Genomic DNA, 20488 nt, shown 5'->3' with positions numbered 1-20488 from the left:
AAAAAAAAAAAAAAAAAAAAAAAAAAAAAAAATCACTGATCACAGGTCACTATAACAAATATAATAATAATTTAAAAATTTGAAATATTACAAGAATTACCAAAATGTGACACAGAGACGTGAAGTGAGCAAATGCTGTTGGAAAAATGGCACCAATAGACTTACTAGATGCAGGGTTGCCACAAACATTCAATTTGTAAAAAATGCAATATTTGTGAAATGCAGTAAAGCGAAGCACAATAAAGTGAGGTTTGCCTGTATGTGATTGTTATCTTCAAAATGGTTACTAAGTCTTAATTACTCCTCCTTGTTACCAAAAGGAGGAGGATTATAGAAGTAAAGATCAGTGGAAGACAGTCAAAATGTTGTTTGTCACTGCAATGAGAAACGGGAGGGAAGAAAAGAACCAGCATTTATCAAGTACTTTCTATGCACATATTGCTACTTAAGACTCAAAATAGTTTTTTAGGGTATCACTCAGTATCCTTGTTTTACAGATGAAGAAACCAGAGTTCAAAGAGGCAAAGTGACAGACTAAAAAGTCACAAAATGGGAGAGTTAGGCCCTGAATCCTGATTAGTTTGACCTCGAAGTCTTGTGCTCTTTCCACTACAGTGTTCAAAATTAATATAAGGATCTTTGTACAGCTGGCCCTTGAACAACGCGGGTGCTGACAGTTTATATATATATATATATTTATATATATAAATATATATTTATATATGTTTATATATATAAATATATATATTTCGACTGCGTGCAGTTGAAAATCTGAGTATAACTTTCCTGTTAGACCTCTGTATCCGAGATTCCGCATCTGTGGATTCAACCAACCGTGTACTACTATAGTACATATTTATTGAAAAAACCCATTTATAAGTGGACTTGTGCAGTTCAAACCCATTTTGTTCAAGGGTCAAATGTATTTGATTCTCAATGTTGTGACACATTTTTCACCTGCTGCCCCTTAATGAATGACATTGATGTTTCATTGTAGGTTAGTATCAAGATACAGAAACACAGTATAAAGTCACTGATTGTATTGGGTTAGCCAAAAACTTCGTTCAGATTTTTCTGTAACATCTTAAGGGAAAACTGGAACGAACTTTTTGGCTAACCCAATACTTTTTGTTCTCATTACATTTTATATGCCTATAACACTATTCCTCGTAGACTCTGACTACAAGCGAGTTTTACAACTCATGCTATATCAGTTGATTGATACTAAACCTACCTGTCTTTAGGGACAGTGTAGAATAGTGCCTGGCACAGCGCTGTAGGTTGATAAATGAATTTAACTGGATACCATAGTCGGAGATGCCTATCTTGCCCTGACAGGCAAGTCACTTCTGTCCAAATCTGTGATTTAGACTTCATAACCTCTAAGGCTTATCATGGTCCAAAGTAATTATTTACACACTCACCAAAATTCTTTGTTTCAATACAGAATATTTATTAAGAAGACATATTAACATGCTTAGATACACAAAGTAAACCACTTATACACATGCCATTCTCAGTGAACTGTAAGGAAAAAAACCATGAAGAACAAAATTAGTTGCTTTCAGATAAGTTTTTGTGTTTTATAGCTATTATACGTCCATTTGCATATTAGGAAGTTATTAGCACTGATATATAAAGTTTTTCCCAATCTTACATGTAACTTTTTGGCAAAGGGAAGTTCATAAAAATTTGCATTGAAGTCTGAATATAAATTATAGACTCTTACAAGCTTTTGAGAATAGAAATGTGATTGAAGATTTGCATTCCCAGATGCTATCTACAGCAGTTTCCTTTCAAGAAATCAAATGCTTTTCATTACCACATGATAAGAATCAGTGTTCAAATGAAAATTATTAGGGCACATTAATTCTTGGAGGGTATTATGATATAATTTTCAGTTAATATAAACAAGTAATAAATCTTTATATAGGGTGTCAACACCAGGAATTTAAGTTTACCAAAGACTATGCTTTCTACATGCTTGAAAATAAAATCATATCAAGTCTAAGTATATTTTGATAATTAGTTGTAGAAGTCTGTAAAAAAATTATTTAATAATAATAAATAATGACAACTACCACTTATTGAAAATTTACTCTATGCTAGGCACCAAGCTGGGTACTTTGTGTACATCATCCCATTTAATGTATACAACACCTCAAGTGAATAGTGTATTAGCTCTGTTTATAAACAAGAAAACTAAGGCTTAAGCAATTAGCCAAGTTCAAACAGCTTGTAAGTAGTGTAACCAGGAGTTTAAGGCAAGTCTGACTGCGATTCCAAAGCCAGTGTACCCAATCACTATATTGTATACCATCAGTGAAAGACCCCCTGACATGCTATAATGAGGGTGAATGGTTAATAATTTTATCTCTGATACATTCACAGAAGTATAATTTGCATCGTTAGAATAAGAGACAAGATGGATTCAAGTGGAAAACAAAAAACCCTGCTCATTTAAATATTTTTATTTACACGTGTCTTTTTCCATCATCATTATTCTAATAAGATTATAAATACGTAAACACCTTAGTACATGCAACACATTCCGCGAAGGAACAAAAATGTACAGCACAATTGAAAAAACAACCCAAATTATTGTATACAAAATGCTTTAAAAAAAGACCTTGTAACACATTCAGACCATATTTATTTGAATACTTTCCAATAATTACCAAGGGATGTATCATTTATAAATAATAAAATCGCCTGTTTTCTTCTATAAGCCAAGTTTAGTATTTCAGTTAATCAAGTGAATAGCCGTTCCATTATGCACTACTAAAGGCAAGTCACATAGCATCAAAATGAAACCGATGGGCTTCTTGTCGTTTTTCTCTATCATCTGCTTTCTGAAAAAGAATTTTAGACTAGTTTATAAATCATAGGAAAATGTCAAGAAAAGATTAATTTAAAAAGTGGTTAATTAAAAAAATAAAAGCCCTGAGCAATTAGTAGGTAAAAGGTGTGATTTTATTACATAATAATCTTATGAAATGTTTTTATAGTTTACAGTAGCTATCTTATAATGAATGATCCTCTAAATTGAATTTAAAAAACCGACAAGAAATGTTCCTTAAAAGCTTAGTTTGTTATTTATTATTTATTTGAAAGTAGGAGTAAACATTAGATTTTGTAAGAATGGAATCAACTGTTACATTTTTCCCATTCTTAACACTGCTGAATCTAATTATATTAAAGTACATTAGTTATTTTGGGGTTACCCTATTGATTTTGCATATATTTATTGATCCTCTGTTCCCAGCAAAGTATTGTGCTTGGAATTTTTTTGTGGCTGTGCTGTGTGGCATGTGCTGTTCGATCCCAACCAGGGATCGAACCCGTGCCCCCTGCAGTGGAAGCGTGGACTCTTAACCACTGGACCACGAGGGAAGTCCTAAGTGCTTGGAATTTTGAGGGATTAGAAAACCCCTCAGTTTTGTGTCTTGTTCTCAAGGAACTTATTAAAGCCTAAAAAGAAAATAGCAAAACATACTAAATAACTATTTCAGTATAAAAAGTGAAAAATGTTACCAATATTCTGAGATTACTTCTGGGTTGGCATGATGAAAGGCAAAGCTTTGAAAAGATAGTGTTTATGGAAATGAAGAGGAGGGACATTCACTACAAGATGGGGGAAGAACAGGAACAATCCTGAGAAGTCTGGCAGGAGCATGGGATATGTGAAAGTAACAGATAAAGACTGGAAAGGTGTATGGAAGTACTATGTAGGCTATATAGGCTAAGGGAGTTACACATTTTAGGCAGGGGGTGGTCACCAGAGGTTTTTGAGCAGAGGAGTGACATGATTAAGACTAAACTTAATGATGAGTAATCCAGCAGCAAAGTGCTAAATGGAGTGAAGGGGAGAGAATGGAATTTGGGAGGACAGGGAGTATTTAACAAGGAGCTGAACTAAACTAAAAGCACTGGTGTAAGGAATTCAGAAGTGGAGTCAGCTGCAGAGATTGCAGGGAGGCACAATGAGGAGGGCATCTGATTAAATCCTGTAGTGAGTTAGAAAGAAGAGAGACAGCTTTAGGAAACTGGTTTTAAGTTGCTTGCAAGTGATCTAGGTAGAGGTGTCACGGTGACATTTGGAAGTGAGGGAGAGACCTTTAGAGAGAGATGAGGGCTGGGCATCTCTGAGGTAACAGCTCAAGCCATGATTTTAGATAAAACTGGCAGGGAAAGTATATAAAGAGGGCCTAGGGCAGACACTGTGGCAGAAAGAACAGCCAGCGTAGGTGAAAGAGAAGTGGTCCAGGGCTTCCCTGGTGGCGCAGTGGTTGGGAGTCCGCCTGCCGATGCGGGGGATACGGGTTCGTGCCCCGGTCTGGGAGGGTCCCGCGTGCCGTGGAGCGGCTGGGCCCGTGAGCCATGGCCGTTGGGCCTGCTCGTCCGGAGCCTGTGCTCCGCAATGGGGGAGGCCACAGCAGTGAGAGGCCCACATACCGCAAAAAAAAAAAAAAAAAAAAAAAAAAGAGAAGTGGTCCAAGAGGTAGGAGACAAACCACAGTATCACAGACGGGGGCAGTATACAGATATGTATTTCAATCCGTATTTGTATTTAAAACTTCAGTTTTTAGCCACTGCATCATTATTATTGTAAGTCTACAATGTTTACACTGTAATTAGATCTCCTGTGAAATCAGTAAAATTAATTTCCTTTCCTTCATAGGTCTAGAGCTGTGTAATATTTCATACTGTTCTGACATTTCTAGACAAAGTAAATAGGGTCACCTTTGATCTTACCTCTTAAGTTGCAATTTTAAAATCAACTGAATATGTAACTTTATGTTATCATTTTTTGTATGAACGGAGTGTTTTTTTGAAACAAACCTATGAACATTTATTAGAACAATTAACATGTTCTCTTTTTCATAAGTTAAAACAGGTAACATAAAGCAGATGGTAATTTTAGTTAACAAAAATGATTATCATGAGCATCACAATCTAAAAATAATAGGTGCAAAAAGGAAAACACTTGTGACACATAGAGCCCCTTTTGGAGAACATTATTGGAACCCACTAGTTATGTAATAAATATATATGCATACACAAGTAGAAATTAGCTTTTTAAATTTATATCTAAACTATGAATAAATTTATGTGATAGCCTTTTTCTCTCCTCATAAACGTTATATAAAAACTACATTTTTGGAGTTTTGTTTTTAATTATTATTTAGGGTGTTATACTAAAAAACAGAAATCAGTTTAGTTTAGTGCAAAGAATACTTGATAGATGGAAAAGATGTTTATCACTCTGCTACTTCCCACCTAAACTCTCTCTGCTCTAATTTTTTATAAAGAGATAGCTGTTATTCCCAGAAAAAAAATGTCCATGGCCCTATCAGTAAATAATGGACACAGGCTCATTTAAGAAATGATTATTATTTTCCAGGCCATTATGAAATTACTTCTAATTAAGCTTTTCGATATGCCTGTTGATTTGGGGGTATTCACTTTATTACTTTTGTACAGTATCAAAGTTTTAAAATATATAGTCTGATTTGTAGGAATTGCTAAGAGACATTAGTAATCCAGGAGGATGAAAGAAATTATCATTAATAAGATGACATTACGGACAGAACTTGAAAAATCAGAAAATCTTAGTCATGTGAAAAAGTTTAAAATATAGCGTTTAGAGTAACATATTACTATCATAAAGTTAATGTTCCATTTAAATGAACAAACCTTTTCCTGCCAATGTAAAATGCCAATTATTGCCAAGATGAAAACACAGACTCCGATGAGAGCTATAGCAGTAAGTAGAACAATGTTACTTGGTGTAAGATACAGTTTGGCACTCCAGCTATAGATAAAAAGAGAAGAATTAAAATTACACATTTTAATTTAAAAATAACAAAATACTATTGAGACCAAAAAGCAAAAGAGCTTATTAATTAATGAATCAGTCCATTCATTCATTAATTCATTCACCTATCTATCCATTCATTATAAATAAAACAAAAGCAATTAAAATTAAGATAGGGTTAAGAATATTGACAATCCAGCAGAGTTCAGATTTTTACTCCAAGAACTGAAATAGAATAGAATTTTTGATGAGATGCTTTGCTATTTTTCTTTGCTCCTGTGAGAATTATTCTTAGGTAAATTTATCAAGGGTTCTTTGGGCAATCTTAGACATTGTTTTTATGTCTTGTTTGACTTACGGAATTAGAAACCTTGAACTTTAAGGCTGCATAGTCACATGATTTTTGATAAGATTTCTATATCTTATTTTTTGACCCCTGTTCACATATGTACTACGACTAAGTAAAAGAACCATATGTCCAAGTAGGTGTAGATAGATGCTTGTACAAAATGTCATGTTGGAGGGTTTACATTATTACAATGACACTGAGACTTCTTACAAAATCACTTTTAGTTCCTCAGTGTTAATGGCAATATACAAACTTTAGCATAAATAGAACTAGCTCTTTCTTCTAAAACAGTCCACATAATACAGCACTTGCAAACACTGAAAAGCCTAAAACTGAGGTCTATATTACCAACACTGTAGGTGGTTATATATAAAGAACTTTTTGTTCTCTCTGAAAATAGATAATGGATATATTTTCATTTTAAAAGTTTAATAGGGCTTCCCTGGTGGCGCTGTGGTTGAGAGTTCGCCTGCCGATGCAGGGGATACGGGTTTGTGCCCCGGTACGGGAAGATCCCACATGCCGCGGAGCGGCTGGGCCCGTGAGCCGTGGCCGCTGGGCCTGCGCGTCCCGAGCCTGTGCTCCGCAACGGGAGAGGCCACAATAGTGAGAGGCCCGCATACCGCAAAAAAACAAAAAAACAAAAAAAACAAAAACAAACAAACAAAAAAAGTTTAATAAAGGTAAGATTATTCTGATAAATGGCAAGCACCAACTGACTTATTTTGGGATAATTAAAATTTACTGATCCACAAGTTAGCCTTTAGTCAATAAATCTCAAAATACACCTCAAACTAAAATCAATTTGGTTTTTATTATGTACATAAATTTGAAAAGAACATTTTTTCTCAGAAAGGGCAAGAGAAATGTGAAAAATGTTGAGCTTATTATGGAAGAACGGCTATAACAGAATTTCCCAGAAATTCAAGAATAAGAAAACCTTAAGAAACAAATACTGTTAATTAGTTGAGGTTAGCTATTCTCAGCACCTTACCTCATACTTAAGAAAAGGTCCTTTCATGAGATTTTTTGGGTAGTTCCAATTTATCTATCTGTCTATCTATAAGTCTTTATTGAGTTTGTTACAATATTGCTTCTGTTTTATGTTTTAGCTTTTGGCTCCAAGGCATGTGGGATCTTAGCTCCCCAACCAGAGATAAAACCCGCACCCCCTGCATTGGAAGGCAAAGTCTTAACCACTGGGCCGCCAGGGAAGTCCCGGTAGTTCTAATTTAAAAAACCCATGAATAAAGGAATTTTGGTAAGAAAAACATTGAACAAAAGGCCAATACTGAGTTTCTTACTCAGAAGCAGTCATTCTTCTCAGTTTCTTACATATCCTTCCAGTGGTATTCTATACATATATAAACATATATGCATAGATATCTTCTTTATAAATCACAAATCATTGCTTATTATTCATAAGTGCATTTTCCTTTTATTATCTTTTGCTTTACCACTCTATTTTAAAAGATTATCATGATATTGCATGATATAGAAGTACTATAATTCATATAGTTTCTTGAGCAGATTCATTTTGTTATAAATTTCAAAATTTTAATAGACTCATTAAAAAAGTCTGAACTCAGACCATAACTGTTTTTTTGTGTGTTTGTTTGTTTTTTTTGTGGTATGCAGGCCTCTCACTGTTGTGGCCTCTCCCGTTGCGGAGCACAGGCTCTGGACGCGCAGGCTCAGCAGCCATGGCTCATGGGCCCAGCTGCTCTGCGGCATGTGGGATCCTCCCGGACTGGGGCATGAACCCGTGTCCCCTGCATCGGCAGGCGGACTCTCAACCACTGCAGCACCAGGGAAGCCCATAACTGTTTTTATTGATATTTTATTTCAAGCATAATGCTGTAATAAAGTTGTTTTCTTAAGTAGTTTGGCTCTAAAGCCCATAAATCCACCATAAAATACCTCCAGGGGTGTGCTGGTAAACTGGCTCTCTGGGGGGAAAAAAAATCTCTGAGTGGCACTTGCCAATTTTCATGGTGTAAACAGTTCCATCATAGCTGATTTTAACGTGACCTCCCTGAACAGAAGTGGAAGAGATGCACACAATTAGCTCATGAGGTGGCGTGAGCTGGTTCTAGCAAACCATCTAAAAATTTAATAAAGGACAATACAACCTGCACTTGTTATTTGTTGTCTTTTTGATGATGGTCATTCTGACAGGTGTGAGGTGATATCTCATTGTGGTTTCGATTTACATTTCCCTGATGATTAGTGATGCTGAGCATCTTTTCATGTGCCTTTTGGCTACCTGTATGTCTTCTTTGGAAAAAATGTCTATTCAGATCCTCTGCCCATTTTTTTAATAGATACAGTATGGGGATTCCTCAGAAAATTAAAAATAGAACTACCATATGATCCAGCAATTCTACTCCTGAGTATTTGCCCAAAGAAAATGAAAACATCAATTAGAAAAGATACACGCAGCCTTATGTTCCTTGTGGCATTATTTACAATAGTCAAGGTAATGGAAGCAACCTAAGTGCCCAGCAATAGATGAAGGGATAAAGAAGATGTGAGTGCTCTCCCTCTCTCTCCCCCTCTCTCTCTATACACACACACACACACATTTATACATATACACATACACACAATGGAATATTCCTTGGCTATAAAAAAGAATGAAATCTTGCCATTTGCCATTTGCAACAACATGGATGGATCTAGAGGGTATCATGCTAAGTGAAAAAAGTCAAACAGAGAAGACAAATACTGCATGATTTCACTTATATGTGGAATCTGGAAAACAAGACAAATAAACAAACATAACGAAACAGAAACAGAGTTATAGATACAGAAAATAAATAGGTGGTTGCCAGAGGGGAGAGGGATGAGGGGAGGAGAGAAATGGGTGAGGGCGATTGAGAGGTACAAACTTCCAGCTGCAAAGCAAATGAGTCATGGGTATGAAATGTACAGTGTGGGGAATACAGTCAATAATTATGTAATATCTTTGACAACAGATTGTAACCAGACTTAACCATGGTGATCATTTTGAAGTGTTTAGAAACATCAAATCACTGTGTTGTGTAACAGGAACTAACATAGTATTATAGGTCAGTTATATTTCCAAAAAAAAGTCATAGAAAAAGATCAGATTTGTGGTTACCAGAGGTGGGAGATGGGAGGTGGGAGGGGGAATTGGATGAAAACAGTCAAAAGGTACAAACTTCGACTTATAAGATAAATAAGTACTAGGGATGTAATGCACAACACGATAAATAGAATTAACACTGCCATATGTTATATATGAAATTTGTTAAGAGAGTAAATCCTAAGAGTTCTCATCACAAGGAAAAACATTTTTTTCTGTTTCTTTAACTTTGTATCTATGTGAGAAAATGGATGCTCCCTAAACTTATTGTGATAATCATTTTTTGATGTATGTAAGTTAAATTATGCTGTATACCTTAAACTTACACAGTGCTGTATATCAATTATATCACAATAAAACTGGAAGAAGAAAAAAGAACAGTACAGGCTGTATTTTGAGAAGAAATGTAATAAGCCACTAGTTACATTTTAATAGGTTATTTTTCCATATTGACATCAGAGTAGCCTTAAGAGCAAGTTATATTTTTCCCAATGAAATTTAAATGTTAATGAATACCTTCACCACCTACTTTTTGAAATAATGGAATCAACCTAATAATTTAAAGAAAAACAGAGATAAAGATTTGGAATTAAATGCTATAATACACAAGGAACACGTTTTGCTAATAAGGATAAAAATACCTACTGGTCACTGAAAACTTACGATATGCTGGGTACTGCGTTAAACATATTTCATCCTCATTCTTTTAAGGTAGGTATTTTATCTTCCAGTTCCTACAGTGCAGAAATTGACCCTCAGAGAGAACAAAGGACTAGCTTCCAATCTCAGTCAGCTAGCAGTGGATCTGAGTTTTTAGTCTGGGTCTGCTGAACTTCAAAATTTGTGCCTAATAGGGCTTCCCTGGTGGCACAATGGTTGAGAGTCCGCCTGCCGATGCAAGGGACACGGGTTTGTGCCCTGGTCCGGGAAGATCCCACATGCCGCGGAGCGGCTGGGCCCGTGAGCCACGGACGCTGAGCCTGCGCTTCCAGAGCCTGTGCTCCGCAACGGGAGAGGCCACAACACTGAGAGGCCCGCGTAACGCAAAAAAAACCCCAAAACAAAAAATTTGTGCCTAACAACTGTGGGATATATACCACTTCTCAAAGCATTTGCTAAAAAAGATCATTGCTTATGTTCAGCAGCCTGAAATTTTAGAATTTATGGCCAGTATACTGAAGACCAGCTTATTTAAGCAGAATATGTATAAATCCCCAGTTAGTTAACCTGCTGTTTTTCTAATAAGGTTTAGTTTGTTCTTCGTGAAAAATGTCAGGGACCTTTTGTGTAGGTATGTTTAGGCATTTAAAGTTTGCTGTAAGCAAATTAAGTCATGACACTCATGGGAACACAGGAGGAATAGAGAAAGTTTTTAAAAGATGTAACTATGATTCAGAGTTGATAGTATTTTTACCAAATTCAGTTCAAGCAAGGACATTACCTTCGAGGAACATTGTGAGGATATGGAATGACAATTAGCTGAGAATTTGGAATGATTGCGGTCCATTCTTGTTTCCGTATAGACTGGAAAAAGAATTTAAGAACATTTAACATTCAGTACACTTTAAAAACACAATAATTATTCTAAATAAATAAGAAAAAGCTTAAGTACTCTTTGATTAACTGAAATCCTAGGTATGGATTAAGCTGAATTTACATATATTAGGCCCCAAATAGGGCTCCTATCGGCAAAAATGTCTCCGTCTTTTCAGGGAAGGATTATATTTCTGTCTCATGGATTCATTAATTTATTGAACACACTTATGTAGCAGGCACTGTTCAAAGTGCTAAGAACAAATGCTGCTTTGGAGCTAAAATTCAAGTTGGGGTAGAGTCTGACGATAAACAAAATAAAAATATTTGGTATGTTAGATGGTGAAAATGATAAGGAGAAAAAGCAGGGAAGAGGAGGGGCAGGAAGTCTTAAGGTTTATTTCTTCAAATTATAATGTGCTCTATGTAAGATAAGCTTTGATTGGTCACTACCAATGAATTTTAAAAATTCTTTAAAGGGAATAAAAATATTTTAATTCAAATATTTGAATAGTAAATATTAAAAAATAGATAGATTAAAAAATAGATTAATTGTAAATTTTTTACTCACCTTCTCTCCAGATGGACGGGGAATACCAACGTAAAGATGATCAAGAAAATTTGCACTTCGACCTAAACCAAGTACATTGTATGGCAGTTGGAGAGCTAAATGTGCCGACTGGCTAAGTTGTCCAGCTAAATTTATTAAAAAAAGAAAAAAGAACAATACATCTTTGAAGACATTGCTCTCATCAAACATTAAAATGATAAATGTTACAAGTTTAGGTGCTAGAACTTATCTTTAAGGATAAAAATGTGAAATGAAATGCCCAGTTCATTATATTAATGATTCATTTTTTAAACAGTAAGAGAGATAATTCACATCTCATAAACATCACCTATTTAAAGTATACAGTTAAGTGGTTTTGAGTATATTCAAAAAGCTGTTGAGCTGTAAGCACAATCAAATTTTAAAACATTTTCATCACCCAAAAAAGAAACTCCATACCCATTAGCAGTTATTCCTATTTCTAAGCCCTACACTTCCAGATATAGGTAACCACTAATCTACTTTCTTTATAGATTTGCCTATCTTGGAGATTCATATAAATGCAATCAAGCAATGTGTGCTCTTTTTATGAATAATGCTGCTGTGAACATTCACATACAAGTTTCTGTGTCAACTTATGTTTTCCGAAATGGCTGCATCATTCTACATTCCCAACATTAATAGCTGAGGGTTCCAATTTTTCCAAATTCTAACACTTTATCTTTTCATTTTTTTTTTTTTTCGGTATGCAGGCCTCTCACTGTTGTGGCCTCTCCCGTTGCGGAGCACAGGCTCTGGATGCGCAGGCTCAGCGGCCATGGCTCACCGGCCCAGCTGCTCCATGGCATGTGGGATCCTCCCAGACTGGGGCACGAACCTGTGTCCCCTGCATCGGGGGGCAGACTCTCAACCACTGCGCCACCAGGGAAGCCCTATCTTTTTGATCATAGCCATTCTAGTGGTTATGAACTGGTATGTCATTATGGCTTTCATTCACATTTACCTAATAACTAATGATGCTGAGCTTTCTTTTCATGTGCTTATTGGCCATTTTTGTAGCTTCCTTTTTAGGTCTTAAGGTTGGTAGCGAGTGGTTTCTTCTTTCATTTTGGATTTTAGTAATTTGAGTCTTCTCTTTTTCTTAATCTGTCTAGCTAAAGGTTTGTACATTTTGTTAATCTTTAAAAAACCCAACTTTTGGTTCAACTGGTTTTTCTCTATGATTTTCTACTCCCTACTTATTTCCTCTCACTATGTCCTGTCTTCTGCTCGCTTTGGGTTTAGTTTGCTGTTCTTTTTCTAGCTTCTTGAGGTAGAAAGTTAGGTTATTGATTTCAGATTGTTGTTATTCCTTAATATAGGCATTTACAACAATAAATTTTCCTCTAAGAACTGTTTTTCCCTCTAAGAACTCCATATATTTTGGTAGGTTGTGTTTCTGTTTTCATTCACCTAAAGTATTTTCTAGTTTCTCTTGTGATTTCTTCTTTGACCCATTGGGTTTTCAGGACTGTATTGTTTCATTTCCAGATACTTTTGAATTTCCAAATTGTTATTGATTTCTAATTATCATCCTGTTGCAGTTGGGGAACATACTTGGGATGATTTCAATATTTTTAATTTATTGAGGCTTGTTTTATGACCTAGCGTATGGTCTGTCCTGGAGAATGTTCCATGTGTGTTTGAGAAGAATGCATATTCTGCTGTTGTTGGGTGGAGTGTTCTATACAAGTCTGTTAGGTTTAGTTGGTTCATAGTGTCATTTTCTCTTCTTTATTGATTTTTTGCCAAGTTGTTTAATACATTACCGAAAGTATTAAAATTGGGGGAATAAAGCCTCCAATTATTTATTGCTGAATTACCGATTTCTCTCTTCATGTATCTTGGGGGCTCTGTTGTTAGGTGTGTATGTCTTTGTAGTTGTTACATCTTCCATATAGATTGACCTTTTTATTATCCATTATAAAATGTCCTTCTTTGTCTCTAGTAACAATTTTTGTCTTAAAGCCCTAGTTTTATCTGATATTAGAATGGTCACTCCAGCTCTCCTTTGGTTACTCTTTGCATGGTATAATTTACACCCCCCCCTTTTTTTACTTTCAACTTATTTGTATCGTTGAATCTAAAGTGTTTCTCTTGCAGATGGCACCTAGTTGAGTCATATTATATTAGCGATTCTGCCAATCTCTGCCTTTTGATAGGACTGTTTATTCCATTTACATTCAATGTAATTACTGATAAGGTAGGATTTTTGCCTGCCATTTGCTATTGGTTTTCTATATGTCTTTTTAATTGTTCTATTCCTCCATTACTGATTTAATTCCATAGTTTCTTTTATTATATATTCTCTGAGCTATTTTCTTAGTGGTTGCCTGGGGATTGCAATTAGCATATTAACTTAACAAAATAACAATACCTAGCACATACAACAACTTTCCTCCAAAATCCTCCCTCCCTTCTAATACTGTTATTATACAAATTATATTTTTATATATTATCAGCCCATTAACACAAATTTATAATTATTACTTTATGTAGTTGTTTTGTAAATCACCTAGGAAATAAGAGTTACTATTTGACAGAAATACATAAACCATATTTTATACTTATCTATAGTTTTACAGGTGTTTTTTACTTGTTTGTGTGGATTCAAGTTATTGTCTAGTTGTCCTCTCAGTTCAGTCTTAAGAGCTCCCTTTAGTATTCTTTTTTTTTTTTTGTGGTACGCAGGCCTCTCACTGTTGTGGCCTCTCCTGTTGCGGAGCACAGGCTCCGGACATGCAGGCTCAGTGACCGTGGCTCATGGGCCCAGCCGCTCCACGGCATGTGGGATCTTCCCGGACAGGGGCACGAACCCGTGTCCCCTGCATTGGCCGGAGGACTCTCAACCACTGCGCCACCAGGGAAGCCCTCCCTTTAGTATTCTTGAAGTGTGTCCTTTTAGCGATGAAGTCTGTTTTTGTTTATCTGGGAATATCTAAAATTCTTCATTTTTGAAGGATAGCATCGCCACATATAGAATTCTTGATTGACAGTTTTTTTTCTTTCATCACTTTGAATGTATCATCCCTTTCTGGCCTCTGTGGTTTCTGATGAGAAATCAGCTGTTACTCCTGTTGAGGTTCTCTTATAGGTGACGAGTTGCATCCCTCCTGCTGTTGTGAAGAGTCTCTCTTCATCTTTCTTTTTTTGACAGTTTATGTGTCTCAGTGTGGACTCTTTGAGCTACTTTGAGTTTGTTGAGTTTCTATGTGCAGATTAGTGTTTTTCATCATATTTGGATGGTTTCAGCCATTATTTCTTTAGATATACATTCTGCCCCTTTCTTTATCTCTTTTTCTTCTAAGACTCGCTTTATGCATATGATGGTATGATTGATGGTGGCTCCACAGGTTCTGAGGTTGTTCATTTTTCTTTCTGTATACTCTCAATTGACCTATATTCAAGTTTGCTGATTCATTTGCCAGCTCAAATCTGTTGTTGAGCACTCTACAGAATTTATCATTTCAGTTACTGTACTTTCAACTCCAGAATTTCTATTTGATTTTTAAAATGATCTTTACTTCTTTATTTATATCTTCTATTAGTGGGACACAGTTGTAATACTTACTTTTAGTTTTTTAATCCTAGTTTCCTTTAGGTCTTTGAACATGTTTATAATAGCCAATTTATAGGTTCTGTTAACTAAGTCCAACACCACTGGGCACATTTTCTGTTGTTTGCTTTTTTAAAAAAAATGTGTATGTGGCATACTTTCCTGTTTCTTTGCATGTTTTATAGTGTTTTTTGGTTGTTGTTGGAAAGTGGACTTCTTAGATAATATAACAGCTATGGTATCTCCCTCTAAGGGTTTGTTGGTTTTTCTTTTTGTTATTGTTGTTGCTCATGTTTAGTGACTCCCTAAATGTATTCTATAGATTCTGTATTCCATACAGTGCCTGCCACAAAGTTCTTTTACTTTATTTATTTTATTTTTTATTTTATTTATTTATTTCTTTTGCAGCATGTGGGCCTCTCACTGTTGTGGCCTCTCCCATTGCGGAGCACTGGCTCTGGATGCGCAGGCTCAATGGCCATGGTTCACGGGCCCAGCCGCTCCACGGCATGTGGGATCTTCCCGGACCAGGGTACGAACCCGTGTCCCTTGCATCGGCAGGCAGACTCTCAACCACTGCGCCACCAGGGAAGCCCTATTTTCTTATTTTTAAAGTTCTTGTTCTAAGCCTGGTTTCCGAGGAGGCATACAGGACTCAGTATAACTCAGTGGTCAGCTAATGATTGGCCTTTAGATTTCCTTAAATATCTTGTCTGTATATCTTCCAACCTCTGTCAGTGGGATTTGTGTGTGAAGATATGCCTTCAAACTTCAGGCACTTTACAAGATAGCCTTACCTTTCATTTCTTGCTTGAGCAGAGCCTTGAGGTAGCATACTCAAGCTAAGTATTTGAATGAGGTATTTTCCTTTCTAGGCATGTTCTTAGTCATCTAAGATGTCCAAAAATATATTTTAGCCTTTCAAAGTTGCCTGTGGTTGTCTGGTGCCTCAGGTCTTCCTTTTATGTTTTGGCCAGGCTCTTGGTCACTACATCTGGGATTTTTCCAGCAGACTGTTGTTTTCGGTTACCCAGATATATGAAATCATTGGAAAGTATATATACCTGATTTTTTATACAATTCTTACAGTAGTAAGAGAAAAAAGGTATAATGAAAAGGAACACTGAATTTAGGGATAGGCACTCTTAATAGAGTTAAACTATGTATGTAAAACTGTAAAGCTGCATGGGATACAGAATTAGTTTGTCTCATAGACTTATGCTGATTGAATGAAAATGCTTAAAAGAGTGCCTAAGAGACAGTAAATGTTGTTAAACTAAATGTTAAATATGGCAGAAGCAAGAAGAACTACAATCCTGCAGCCTGTGGAACAAAAACCACATTCACAGAAAGATAGAAAAGATGAAAAGGCAGAGGGCTATGTACCAGATGAAGGGACAAGATAAAACCACAGAAAAACAACTAAATGAAGTGGAGATAGGCAACCTTCCAGAAAAAGAATTCAGAATAATGATAGTGAAGATGATCCAGGACCTCGGAAAAACAATGGAGGCAAAGATCGAGAAGATGCAAGAAATGTTTAACAAAGACCTAGAAGAATTATTAAAGAACAAACAGAGATGAACAATACAATAACTGAAATGAAAACTGCACTAGAAGGAATCAATACCAGAAAACTGAGGCAGAGGAATGGATAAGTGATCTGGAAGACAGAGTGGTGGAATTCACTGCTGCGGAACAGAACAAAGAATGAAAAGAAATGAAGACAGCCTAAGAGACCTCTGGGACAACGTTAAACGCAACAATACTTGCATTATAGGGGTCCCAGAAGGAGAAGAGACAGAGAAAGGACCCGAGAAAATATTTGAAGTGATTATAGTCGAAAACTTCCCTCACATGGGAAAGGAAATAGCCACCCACGTCCAGGAAGCGCAGCGAGTCCCATATAGGATAAACCTAAGGAGAAACATGCCGAGACACATAGTAATCAAATTGGCAAAAATTAAAGACAAAGAAAAACTATTGAAAACAGCAAGAGAAAAAGGACAAAAAACATACAAGGGAACTCCCATAAAGTTAACAGCTGATTTCTCAGCAGAAACTCTACAAGCCAGAAGGGAGTGACATGATATAGTTAAAGTGATGAAAGGGAAGAACCTACAACCAAGATTACTCTACCCGGCAAGAATCTCATTCAGATTCGATGGAGAAATCAAAAGCTTTACAGACAAGCAAAAGCTAAGAGAATTCAGCACCACCAAAGCAGCTCTACAACAAATGCTAAAGGAACTTCTCTAAGTGGGAAACACAAGAGAAGAAAAGGACCTACAAAAACAAACCCAAAACAAGTAAGAAAATGGTCATAGGAACATACATATCGATAATTACCTTAAACGTGAATGGATTAAATGCTCCAACCAAAAGACATAGGCTTGCTGAATGGATACAAAAAGATCCATATATATTCTGTCTACAAGAGACCCACTTCAGACCTAGGGTCACACAGAGCCTGAAAGTGAGGGGATGGAAAAAGATATTCCATGCAAATGGAAATCAAAAGGAAGTTGGAGTAGCAATACTCATATTGGTAAAACAGACTTTAAAATAAACAATGTTACAAGAGACAAGAAAGGACACTACATAATGATCAAGGGATCAATCCAAGAAGAAGATATAACAATTATAAATATATATGCACCCAACATAGGACCACCTCAATACATAAGGCAACTGCTAACAGCTATAAAAGAGGAAATCGACAGTAACACAATAATAGTGGGGGACTTTAACACCTCACTTACACCAATGGACAGATCATTCAAAATGAAAATAAATAAGGAAACAGAAGCTTTAAATGACACAAAAGACCAGATAGATTTAATTGATAATTATAGGACATTCCATCCAAAAACAGCAAATTACACATTCTCCAGGATAGATCACATCCTGGGTCACAAATCAAGCCTCAGTAAATTTAAGAAAATTGAAATCATATCAAGCATCTGTTCTGACCACAACGCTATCAGATTAGAAATGAATTACAAGGAAAAAAACATAAAAAACACAAACACATGGGGGCTAAACAATATGTTACTAAAAAACCAAGAGATCACTGAAGAAATCAAAGAGGAAATCAAAAAATACCTAGAGACAAATGACAATGAAAACATGACGATTCAAAACCTATGGGATGCAGCAAAAGCAGTTCTAAGAGGGAAGTTTATAGCTATACAAGCTTACCTCAAGAAACAAGAAAAATCTCAAATAAACAACCTGACTTTACACCTAAAGGAACTAGAGAACAAAGAACAAACAAAACCCAAAGTTAGCAGAAGGAAAGAAATCATAAAGATCAGAGCAGAAATAAATGAAATAGAAACAAAGAAAATAATAGCAAAGATCAATAAAACTAAAAGCTGGTTCTTTGAGAAGAGAAACAAAATTGATAAACCATTAGCCAGACTCATCAAGAAAAAGAGGGAGAGGACTCAAATCCATAAAGTTAGAAATGAAAGAGCAGAATTTACAACAGACACTGCAGAAATACAAAGCATCCTAAGAGACTACTACAAACAACTCTATGCCAATAAAATGGACAACCTGGAAGAAACGGAAAAATCCTTAGAAAGGTAGAACCTTCCAAGACTGAACCAGGAAGAAACAGGAAAAATATGAACAGACCAATCACAAGTAATGAAATTGAAACTGTGATTAAAAATCTTCCAACAAACAAAAGTCCAGGAGGAGATGGCTTCACAGGTGACTTCTATCAAACATTTAGAGAAGAGCTAACACCAATCCTTCTAAAACTCTTCCAGAAAACTGTGGAGGAAGGAACACTCCCAAACTCTTTCTATGAGGCCACCATCAACCTGATACCAAAACCAGACAAAGATACTACAAGAAAATTACAGACCAATATCACTGATGAATATAGATGAAAAATCCTCAACAAAATACTAGCAAACAGAATCCAACAACACATTAAAAGGATCATACACCATGATCAAGTGGGATTTGTCCCAGGGATGCAAGGATTCTTCAATATACGCAAATCGATCAATATGATACACCATATTAACAAATTGAAGAATAAAAACCGTATGATCATCTCAATAGATGCAGAAAAAGCTTTTGACAAAATTCAACACCCATTTATGATAAAAACTGTCCAGAAAGTGGGGATAGAGGTAACCTAACTCAACATAATAAAGGCCATATATGACAAACCCACAGCAAACATCATTCTCAATGGTGAAAAACTGAAAGCACTTCCTCTAAGATCACAAACAAGACAAGGATGTCCACTCTTGCCACTATTATTCAATATAGCCACAGCAATCAGAGAAGTAAAATAAATAAAAGGAATACAAATTGGAAAAGAAGAAGTAAAACCATCACTGTTTGCAGAGGACATGATACTATATATAGAGAATCCTAAAGATGCCACCAGAAAAGTACTAGAGCTAATCAATGAATCTGGTAATGTTGCAGGATACAAAATTAATGCACAGGAATCTCTTGCATTCCTATACACTAATGATGAAAAATCTGAAAGAGAAATTAAGGAAACACTCCCATTTACCACTGCAACAAAAAGAATAAAATACCTAGGAATAAACCTATCTAGGGAGACAAAAAACCTGTATGCAGAAAACTATAAGACACTGATGAAAGAAATTAAAGATGATACCAACAGATGGAGAGATATACCATGTTCTTGGATTGGAAGAATCAATATTGTGAAAATGACTATACTACCCAAAGCAATCTACAGATTCAATGCAATCCCTATCAAATTACCAATGGCATTTTTAACAGAACTAGAACAAAAAATCTTAAAATTTGAATGGAGATACTAAAGACCCCGAATAGCCAAAGCAGTCTTGAGGGAAAAAAACAGAGCTGGAGGAATCAGACTCCCTGACTTCAGACTATACTACAAAGCTACAATAATCAAGACAGTATCGTACTGGCACAGAAACAGAAATATAGATCAATGGAACAGGATAGAAAGCACAGAGATAAACCCACACACCTATGGTCAACTAATCCATGACAAAGGAGGCAAGGATATACTATGAGAAAAGACAGTCTCCTCAATAAGTAGTGCTGAGAAAACTGGACAGCTTCCTGTAAAAGAATGAAATTAGAACACTCCCTAACACCATGCACAAAAATATACTCAAAATGGATTAGAGGGCTTCCCTGGTGGCGCAGTGGTTGAGAGTCCGCCTGCCCATGCAGGGGACACGGGTTCGTGCCCCAGTCTGGCAAGATCCCGCACGCCGCGGAGCGGCTGGGCCCGTGAGCCATGACTGCTGAGCCTGCGTGTCCGGAGCCTGTGCTCTGCAACGGGAGAGGCCACAACAGTGAGACGCCCGAGTACCACAAAAAAAAAAGAAAAAAAAAAAGAAAAAATAAAAGAAAAAAAAATGAAAAAATAAAAGAAAAAAAAATGGATTAGAGACCTAAATGTAAGACCGGGCACTATAAAACTCTTAGAGGAAAACATAGAAAGAATACTCTTTGGCATAAATCACAGCAAGATATTTTTTGATCCCCCTCCTAGA

The 20488-nt window shown here is 36.1% G+C and overlaps 1 protein-coding gene across 1 annotated transcript in view; it reads right to left on the bottom strand.

Annotated features, from left to right (window-relative positions):
- Positions 1-1562: 1562 nt before the first annotated feature.
- Positions 1563-20488, bottom strand: part of ITFG1 (integrin alpha FG-GAP repeat containing 1) — a 244852-nt gene continuing 225926 nt past the window's right edge. Inside the window, exons 15-18 of the mRNA XM_007450381.1 lie at positions 11381-11505; positions 10718-10800; positions 5698-5815; positions 1563-2852 (exon numbers count right to left, since the gene is read on the bottom strand). Coding sequence (XP_007450443.1) covers positions 2793-2852; positions 5698-5815; positions 10718-10800; positions 11381-11505 — 386 coding nt within the window. The 3' untranslated portion in view covers positions 1563-2792. The remainder of the gene's footprint in view (positions 2853-5697; positions 5816-10717; positions 10801-11380; positions 11506-20488) is intronic.

Source organism: Lipotes vexillifer, unplaced genomic scaffold, assembly GCF_000442215.2.
Source record: "Lipotes vexillifer unplaced genomic scaffold, Lipotes_vexillifer_v1.1 scaffold1489, whole genome shotgun sequence".
Lineage (NCBI taxonomy): Eukaryota > Metazoa > Chordata > Mammalia > Artiodactyla > Lipotidae > Lipotes > Lipotes vexillifer.
Note: the sequence above shows the minus strand (reverse complement) of the source record. Positions and strands in the feature narration are given on the sequence as shown.